Raw genomic sequence first — 8788 nt, 5'->3', positions numbered from 1 at the left:
AAAGACTTACCGATGCCACGTTTTTAGAGGGATCTTCTTGTCGGGTTTGGACATGGTCGGCTTGAATTGCCGAATCCCTACCCCCCCCCCCTTTTTTTTTCGTCATTTGAATTGAAACATAGATCTCTATTTTTGAGTCTTCGCATTTCTGATTTAGGTCAGTTTTTGGAAAAGTAAACCTTTTTTTAATTCTAAATTGACTGCAATGTCGACATCGGCTATCACAGTACCGCATGTAATGCATCTGCCATGCGCGATCCTGCTCGTCCTATCAAGCCTTCACTACACCACTTTTGCTGTCCATTCATTCGTGGGCGCCAGCTTTGTTGAAAATTCGTCTGAGAATGAAGCGGTTTTGTCCACGGTACCAGCCTTGAAGTCTTTGTTATCCTCCACCGGCTGTCCCAGAGGTCGAGGTTGCGGTCTACGAGGAGGCCTCGATCAATTGGAAACTTCATATTCCTTTTCGACATCTCCCTCACCAACCTCGTCCATTGCCTATTCAAATTCAAGAGATCTACCCAATATCCATGAAGGAAGAAGGGAGCCAGTCATTACCAATTCTGCCCCTTCACGTGTTAACCTGGTATCCGCGACTCAAAAGACAGAATCTGAAAGCACGGCGACTTTATCAGCTGCATTGCCCACAGCAACCACGCTACCTGCCCTCCTTGACCAGGATTTAGTCGTATCTACTGTCTTCAATCAATCTGTGCAGCTCCAAAAGAAGGGGGCAAAGAGAAAAGACAAAATGTGCGATCCAACTCCAGTGGACCGGCGCGTGGATCAGCTGGATTTAGAGGGAGCCTGCGTCGGAAGCTGGGGAGGTTTTTACGACCGCATCGTTAGCGTGACGTTCAATGCGCGCACGTTGGAATCGCAGGCATTGAGAATTAGCTCTTTTTGTTCCTCTCCCTGCGGTCCTTTGTTTGACAGGCAGGTGCGGGAATTTCGGAACGCATGTCAAGAGGGCTTGATGAGGATGGAAGAGCAGGAGGATGAAGAGGAGGAGGAGGAGGAGGAGGAGATGGAAGCAGGTGAAGGGGAGGAAGGAACATGGATTCCTGTGCCATCAGAGGAGCTGCTGATCTATCGAATGACAGGTGAGGAGATGACGGCGCTGAAAAGAAGAACAAGGGGAAACAAGTGAATAGAAAAGGGTGGGGAAAAGACGAAAAGGATGTGACTAGAAAGCAACAAAAGTCAGAAATAGGCAACAGACATTCATCCATGCAGCACCACGTAATTTCGGCCTTAAACCTCCTGATCCACCTTCCTCACCAACCACAGGCTTCATCGGGACCTTCGGCTGCGCTCAAGACACGGTCTCGGGTCGTCTCTGCGCCGAGCTCATCGTTCGTTCCCTTTCTGCTTCCGCAAGCGCCAACGTGGGCACTCCTACAGGTGCCAATTTGGGAAAGGCTGTGTCTGAATTCCTGGTCTCCTCTCTGCTCCACTGCCACCATACACTCATCCCAACTACCGGCACCTCTCCCAGGGCGCGATTCCTTGCTCTCCAAGCACTATGTTCCCACGATCATCCTCCCTCCCTCCCTTCTTCTTTCCCTTAGGCGTGGCCTGGACCAAGATCGGCAACGGGAAGCATCGGAAAGCCGACCGCGAGAGGGAGGCAGCCGCCACCGCACAGGCCCTGGCTAAAAAGGAAAAGTGCGCGTACTACACCTCCTGTTGTTTCGGCGAGATGATGAAGACGCTGCGACTCGGGGAGCAGGCGGAGTTGGTGGAGGGCTTGGAGAGGGTGTGCCCGGGCGCGAGGGAGGCAGCGAATGCCTCGTGCAGCAGGAGTGCAGCCTCGGGGTAGGGAAAGAGGGAAAGAGGGGGGTGTCCTGGGAGCGAGAAGCTGTAGAATCAAGAGGGGCGGAGACCTAAAGTGGGACCGCTGGCCTGCAGGAGTGTTCTATATGACTTGAAGTAAATTGTAGAAAATTATAAGACAGATAATCTCCTGCGGGTCAAACAAATACTCGCAAGAAAGAGCCGCTCTTGGATGTTGCGGACATCATCGTAGTGAGATGTGTCGATCCTCAATACGTCTTCTTCTTTTCGGTCCCTTCGCTCGTACACATACTGCATGTCAATTTACAATTCTTGAGGCCCTCTCGAACGTCCACCCGGCGCCGATCCCCCACAATAGTTCCTTCCCCCTACGTCCGCACACACGGGCTCAGCTCTCATCAACAGTACCACCCTCATCTGTTCGTCCTATTCGTAATCATCCTGTCCACGGTTTCCTCCAAGCTTTCCCCCTGCATACACCCTTATTCCCCGGCCCGAAACCGACTAGACCAGGAGAACCGCATTGATGCATCCGTCCAGTTCGGGGTTGTTGGTTACCTGATACATGCAGACAGAGTGTGCGGTAAAGGGGTGAGTGTGAAAGTTATAACAGGAGCCCAGAATAAAGAAAATTCCCTCATCATCATCTGTCCCTTTTAGTTTCCCTTCCTCTCTCCTTTATCCCCCTAGCCCTCTCCTTTTCCCCCCTCTCTCCCTCGAACGCACCTGCGCGTATTTTCCCCACACAACCTTTCCGCTCGTGGTAACAAGGCCCAACTCCGACACATTAACCTGTTAAAATTAGAGGAAACGAGGGAGGGAGGGAGGAAGGGATAAAATATGCGAGGAGGGGCAGCAAATGAGAGGTCCAAAATAAGTACACGCGGCTGAGCCTCCCGCTACCCCTCTTTCTTTCTCGTCCTCTCTCCGACCTCGATGACGGTGCCCTTGGTTATAACCCCCAGGGTCGTGTACATGGGCGACGACGGATTCTTCTTGACGCCCAGAATGTCCAAGCAGAATGTCGCCTACAGGAAGATATAAGGAAGGAAGGAAAGGAGGGAGGGAGGGAGAAAGAGTATGATGTGAGAAACGCGACACGGACTCGGCGGCAAACGGGGGGAAGAAGATAAAGAGTCGACGCTTGATAACAGGGACCAATATCTCCGTATCGTATTTGTCGCATCATCAGTGGCGGACGACGAGTGTCTTGTGCCGAAAAGCTCCTACTTCACACACACATCCCCCTTTCCTGCCGGCTGACCGCCGCTGGAGGCAACGAACGCACCTGCAAGTCGGGGTGCGTGACGTGCGCCTTTTTGAAGCGTAGCCCTGTGGGCCGAATGAAGCGCTCGAATCTGTCGGACACGAGGAGAGGTGGGGTATAGGGGAATCCGCGGACATGAGGTTCAAGGGAGAGAGAGGAAGAATGCTTGTTCGCCTCCAAAAGAATGTCCCAGGGAGGAGAAGAGATGGCCACAACAGAGAGAAGCAGCCAGATTTTCAATCGTTTGGTCTCATAAAAGAATCAGATCGCTCGCTCTCCAGCCCCTTCGGTCCCCCTCTTGCATGCCCATGTCCCATCGGAAGGCCCCCCGTTTTCCTGTGATCCCTTCTCAACACCCTTCTTGAGCCCTCCCTCTCGTTGTCTCCCTCCCTGCTTACTTGGGCGCCTTCCGCGTGAAGTTCTCGCCCACAAAGGTGACCTTGGTTACCATCCGCTTCCAAGATTTCGCTGTGAAACGGGCGAGACGTGGTGAGAAGATTGTACGCGTGTATCCACGACGGGGTTCCAGGAAGGCCAGGGGGCGGGAGGGAGCAGGGTGCGCGAAGTGGTTCCTCTCAGAGACATTTTCGACCAACAGAGGAGGGTAAAAAGGGTAAAAAGGGGCAGAGTAGAAAGGCGGAAAAGCAAAGCATGTGGTGATAAGCTTCCTACCTTTGCGTTTCCCCGACTGCATGACCTTGAACATTTCATCGTCCGCAACGGGTTTGACCTTGGGCAAAGGAACACTCCATTTTCCTGCCTTCTCCGCCCGCTTTTGCTTGACCGAGTTAGAGAGGACCTGCGCAAGACAAAGAGAAGAAAGAGAAAGTGCATAAAACACGCGGGGTGTTATGACCGACTGACTCGCTTCCGAGCAAGAACCAACCCAAACATTTTTTGGGATCATATTTTACTGCTGACCCCATGCCTAGCCCCCGTTTTTATATTATTCCTGACCTATATGTCCCTCCCTCCCTGGTGGGTATCCCTTTCCCGCCTTACCTTCGCACGTGAAACCCCTTCTCGGTCGATCAAATAGGCAGGTACAGCCCCTTCCGGCGCGCCCTCCTGATTGGCACGTTTATTGGTCTTCTCCTGATGCATGGCCAGGCTGAGAGAGAGTAGAAGAGGGAAAGTGAGGGTTATCATATGCAAAAGGCCTCGATCGCGCGCCGACAAGTGAAAGAAATGGGGGAAAGCGGGCAGACAACCCGGGTGACGACGTACGTTTTACGCATCTGGGCTTTCTCTTTGTAGCGCTTGGCATTGTACAGTTTTGCCCTTAAGCCGTGTACTTTCTGGGCAAATTTCGAACGACGATGGACCTCTCGCGCCTCCTTTTTGCGTCTGAAGGTAAGAGTGGGGGGGCAGGAAAATGCCACCGGTCAATAAGGATCAAGTTTGCAACTGACTAGGAGATTCATTTTATGCTTCACACGATGAGTGTAACACTTTGAATGTTCCTGCTCCTCCTTCTGTTGATGCACAACAAACAGCCCCAGCTCCATCTCTCTGCTGGGTCGCTTCTTGCGCATTGATCCCTCCACGTTCCGCATTTTATTCGGCAACAAACTCAAATACTTACAATCTCTCTTCCCGATCAAGCCTTTCCCCATGCTTTTTCCGGTGCTGTTCCATGTAGTCATGTTGCGGCTGTGACGAGAAAGTGAAAAATGACAAGCGAGAAGTGAGGATGATGGCGCTCCTCCCATCGCAACGAAACTCACTACACCACCAGTCACGACCCTAACCGTCCCGCCCGCCACCCCCCACCATCCTACTTGCACATACCATGTTTTATAAATGTATGTGTGATTCTGCCTAACGATGAGTTCCTGCGTGGAGTAGCGGCCGCGCGTGTAAGTTGGAGGCGGCCTTCTACCTCTTCTTCGGATACGTGATCCTCTGCCTCCTCTGCGTCCAATCAATTAAAATGCTCTTTTCCTGTAAAGAATGGCGACAGGAAGGGATACAAGGACAAGCGAGACAGCATGTGAGAAGTTTATCGTGCCAAAATGCGAGCGCCACGCACGCGAGCACCGCCAACCGTGATCCGCCATAAAATATGGCCAGCCTTCTTCTCACCACTCACTCGCCCCGGGTGGGAACGGACTCTCGGCCCATATTGATATATTCGTACCAAACTTCTCTATACACCCATCGACAGGCCACGTCGCATTCACGATTTTCAGCACCCTTTCTTCCATGTGGTTGAGAGGTATGCGTGTATATTTGCCGCATTGTTCTGAGATGCAAAGTGCTTCCTGAGATGCCTTGTGTCCTAGGTCCAATGCTCCCCAACAAATTGACGTGTCCTCGCAGTTTTTGTGGTCATGGTCGTTGCCTGTACATATTAGCCGCGTCTTCCATTGTCGCTTTGGTTGGAGTATTAAGCTTTGTAACCATCTTTCCTACATTCGTGTCGCCTCCGTCCATGTCATCACTTCTTGCCTCATCGGTAACTAATTTGCCCAACTCGAGCATACCCTCCTCCCAGCCGCACAAGCTATGTATTTTGACACGTGTGCGAAACACTCCTAGGAGCCTTGCAGAATGGTTGGAGTACCACCATCTGCTGGGCGTGGGACATTTTTTCCTGGTAGATGATTGTACGACGACGAAGGTAGAACCGCCTGGGTGCTCGACACGTATCATCGCCTAGGCCTCCTTTCTGCTTACAACGCAAGCCATGTAACCCAATGGGGATGCAAGCAGTCTACATCTTCTATTTGGAAAACAATGCTAGCAAGGTTTGGGTACAAAGGCCGGGTTAATGCAGGCTGCGAGTACACGTGCGGCGAAAACCGGGTGCCAGATGAAGGTCGGCTCTTTTCCTTTCTCTACCATCAGATGCTGGCATATGCTGGATCCGGTCGTAGCCATGGGTGCGAGTGGACGGGAGTCTTTGATGTGGATGAGTATCTGACCATCCAAGCCCAGGAGGACGCTGGTATCGATCTTCTAACATTTCCGGCCTCACTCCCCTTCGCCCTCTCCCGCCTTCTCGATGCCAGAACTCAGGAAAACCTACCGGTCTACCGCCTTCCGTGGGTCGTGATGGGTTCTGACGGATACGAGAAACGCAACCCATCCGAGGGTTTAGTCATCGAAAGCTCGTCGCAGGGGTCCTACGAGCCGTGGATGCTGAAGACTTTGGCGAGGACAGACGTGATCCGGGACTGGCAATTCTCGCACTGGCCCATGATAAGGGAAATGAGAGGCGATGATCCTTGGCAGGTACCCGAACCTTTCAAAACTTTAAAGGAATATGTTGAACGGTTGTGGTCGGGAGCGGACGAGGGCCGCACGTATTTTCTCCACGCCATGGAGGACCCCGGCGGCACGACACCACCAGGCGCAGGGATGGAAGAGATAGCTTGCTCCGCCCCCGTGTCCTCCTTGTACTTGAAACACTATTTCTATCGATCCTACGAGGAATGGGAGGCACACAGAGGCGCATCGTTCTTGAAGTCGGATGGGGGGGAGAACACGCATTTCTATCATCTCCGCGCCAAGTGGGAGGAAGGGGAAAATCCGGACGTGTTCAGGGCTTCTTGTCGGAATGCATATCAGCACAACTTTACTGTAAACATAATGACACCTCTTGTCCGCCAGACTTTGGCATTTCGACGACGCCAATGGGGTGAGAGACAGGATGCAAGGGGAAAAGACGATGGGGAAACAAATGCGACGGCGTGGAGGCCTTTTCCACCCGTTGAGGCCTGGGTATTGTGATTGGGAACCATTCCCGAGCTGGAGAGCATGTAATAGACCTAAGATGGGTGACAGAGGTATTGAACGTTCGATCGAAGAAGAGAGCTTCGACCTAACCGCCTGAGTAGCAGCGTTTGGAGCATACTCTTCCTCCTCAGTGAAAGACCAACGGCGTGTTTGCTCAGCAAGCCTACCAGGATCGCGACCACATATTTGTGAATTCCTGTTTATAAGAGTGGGTGTGTCTGAGTTTATAGCAGTCCAGTAGACGCTGAGATACGAGTTTGTCTCGGGAGCGTTGTCGAGGCCAAAAGGAGCGGTAGGGCAGATCAACTGTCCCCGAACGAACAACTGTGGTCAATTTTCTGAATATGTTATTTTTGGTTTGTGACATGCGCACGCCAAAGTTTCTTCAATTGTTGGTTCACGTTGGAAGCACACAACTTCCAACAGTTTGTATTCTCGTAGACAGTCGCCCGATTAGTGAGCAGCTATGCTTCACATCTTTCGTTTTGGTGGTCTGAACTGACATGATATTCATGATCGCTTTATGCTCATTCGATTCTGAAGCGCTTGCGCCTCCATTCATAGGTTTATAAGTGGTTTACATATGTGCCATTCGCTTCCTTCTTACGAAATTTTAACGGAGACTTCAGAAAATTTTGAAAGTCTAAGATGCACTCTTGTCCTCATCAAGACATCGTTATCTATATACCTCTTTCCCACAATGCCACGAAACCCTCACCAGGTTTCTATGTCTCCATCTTTAAACAAGTCTATGACCTCCTTCTCATTCACTATCAGATCGTCCACCCCGGAGGCTTGCTCATGATGCTGAAGCAGGTGCATCGCTTGTTGCTGCTCTCCAGCAAGCTGTGATTGAAGCATGTTCAACGGATATTCCGAGAATTCTACGTAGCCCGGAGCAGAGGGAGCTGGGTGCTCTGTATTGGACTGAAGATGGGCCGGAAAGGCAAGGGAAGAAGGAGAAATGGGCCCCGGGAGACCTATTTTTTCTGTGTCCACTAGGGGCATGCCCTGCTCGTCGAAAAAATCTTGATCTTGAAGCCCTTGCGGCACCAAGGTTTCGTCCACCCTTCGATTTTCTCGCTCCTGTGAGCAGGTGTCCGAGGTGAGGGAGCCGTGTAGAGGCTCCAAAGGGGAAAGGCAGCAGTCGCGGTAGGCCGGCGAGGGAATACGTGAAGATAGATTTGGAGCGAAAGGAAGGCTCTCCTGGCCCTTCTCGACTGCCACGCTCCTGTCAGGCAGCATCCCCTTCAGGTCTTGGTTGACATTTTCGACGCTGCCAAGCTCGTGATGCAAAAGACCGGTGGCGTCGTCCCGCGCCGAGTCAGGCTGCTGCCCTACGAAATGCGTCCCTTGCCTCTCGTCTTGTTGGCTCTTGGTGCCTTCGTTCCCTCGACGTGTCACGTTCGAGTTCACGGACTGGGGCACCGAGACCGGAGGGCGGACCTCCCCGCTGACTTCTGACCTCACTGCTTGCAGCGATTTTCTCTGTCCCCTTCCTGCGATACGCCCGCCACCTCTTCCACCCCGACCTCGCGCTGCGTTGAAGTTCGTTTTCTTCCCCGCGAAGAGAGCCTCGATGTCCGCGTTAGACATGGAGGCGATGCGTGCCGAGAAAGACGGAGCATCCAGCGCGGACCAAAGGCCCTCCGTGACTCCCTTGCGTTGCGATGCGTGTGCCAGCTCCCCCGCCTGTGCCAGCTCCCCCGCCTGAGGTCGCCCTGCCGGCGACTGAGAAGCCCCCCCGGACATTCCGGCAGCGAAGTTGGCGCTGGCGCCGGGGAAAGGGATCGCTGCCACGCCGGGAATGCACATGCTGGCTGGGGCTCGGGCCTCACTTCTGCCCGCTGCGCCCCCTCCCGGCCACGCCACGTCCGTGCTCAGACGCGTCCCGTCCTGCTTGGCGCCTGCTGGGATCAAGCCCGTCGATGGAGCCTGGTGGCCATCCACACAGTGCCGCCCTTTGTCTTCCCGGGCGCTGGT

General features: G+C 53.0%; 3 protein-coding genes across 3 annotated transcripts; 2 read left to right on the top strand and 1 right to left on the bottom strand.

Moving 5' to 3' along the window:
* Positions 1-223: 223 nt before the first annotated feature.
* NGA_0115701 (uncharacterized protein) lies at positions 224-1999 on the top strand. Its single transcript, XM_005855354.1, has 3 exons — positions 224-1103; positions 1291-1404; positions 1572-1999. Exons 1-3 carry the CDS (start codon positions 239-241, stop codon positions 1820-1822), a joined length of 1230 nt encoding a protein of 409 aa, XP_005855416.1. The 5' UTR covers positions 224-238; the 3' UTR covers positions 1823-1999.
* A 35-nt stretch (positions 2000-2034) lies between these two features.
* On the bottom strand, positions 2035-5012 carry NGA_0115101 (ribosome biogenesis nsa2-like protein). Its single transcript, XM_005855348.1, has 9 exons — positions 4856-5012; positions 4650-4717; positions 4292-4411; positions 4067-4175; positions 3463-3863; positions 3086-3155; positions 2730-2825; positions 2524-2589; positions 2035-2355 (listed from the first exon to the last, which is right to left on the bottom strand). The coding sequence occupies exons 1-9, from the start codon at positions 4856-4858 to the stop codon at positions 2302-2304; spliced, it is 987 nt and encodes a 328-aa protein (XP_005855410.1). The 5' UTR covers positions 4859-5012; the 3' UTR covers positions 2035-2301.
* Positions 5013-5914: 902 nt separating this feature from the next.
* NGA_0116001 (uncharacterized protein) lies at positions 5915-6799 on the top strand (the record flags this gene model as incomplete). Its single annotated transcript, XM_005855357.1, has 1 exon — positions 5915-6799. One exon carries the CDS (start codon positions 5915-5917, stop codon positions 6797-6799), a length of 885 nt encoding a protein of 294 aa, XP_005855419.1.
* Between the last annotated feature and the right edge of the window lie 1989 nt (positions 6800-8788).

The sequence above is a fragment of the Nannochloropsis gaditana genome (assembly GCF_000240725.1).
Source record: "Nannochloropsis gaditana CCMP526 unplaced genomic scaffold scaffold217, whole genome shotgun sequence".
Taxonomy (NCBI): Eukaryota; class Eustigmatophyceae; order Eustigmatales; family Monodopsidaceae; genus Microchloropsis; species Microchloropsis gaditana.
This window is presented reverse-complemented; position numbering and strand designations above follow the sequence as displayed.

Excerpts from the sequence above, each read along its gene's own strand:
- NGA_0115101 (XM_005855348.1), bottom strand. Across the intron at positions 4,176-4,291 it reads AAAGCCCAGATGCGTAAAAC|CCTGGCCATGCATCAGGAGA; the intron begins GTACGTCGTCAC and ends ACTCTCTCTCAG. Across the intron at positions 2,826-3,085 it reads TCACGCACCCCGACTTGCAG|GCGACATTCTGCTTGGACAT; the intron begins GTGCGTTCGTTG and ends ATCTTCCTGTAG.
- NGA_0115701 (XM_005855354.1), top strand. The coding sequence starts at position 239 with ATGCATCTGCCATGCGCGATCCTGCTCGTCCTATCAAGCCTTCACTAC. Across the intron at positions 1,104-1,290 it reads GCTGATCTATCGAATGACAG|GCTTCATCGGGACCTTCGGC; the intron begins GTGAGGAGATGA and ends CACCAACCACAG. Across the intron at positions 1,405-1,571 it reads CAACGTGGGCACTCCTACAG|GCGTGGCCTGGACCAAGATC; the intron begins GTGCCAATTTGG and ends TCTTTCCCTTAG.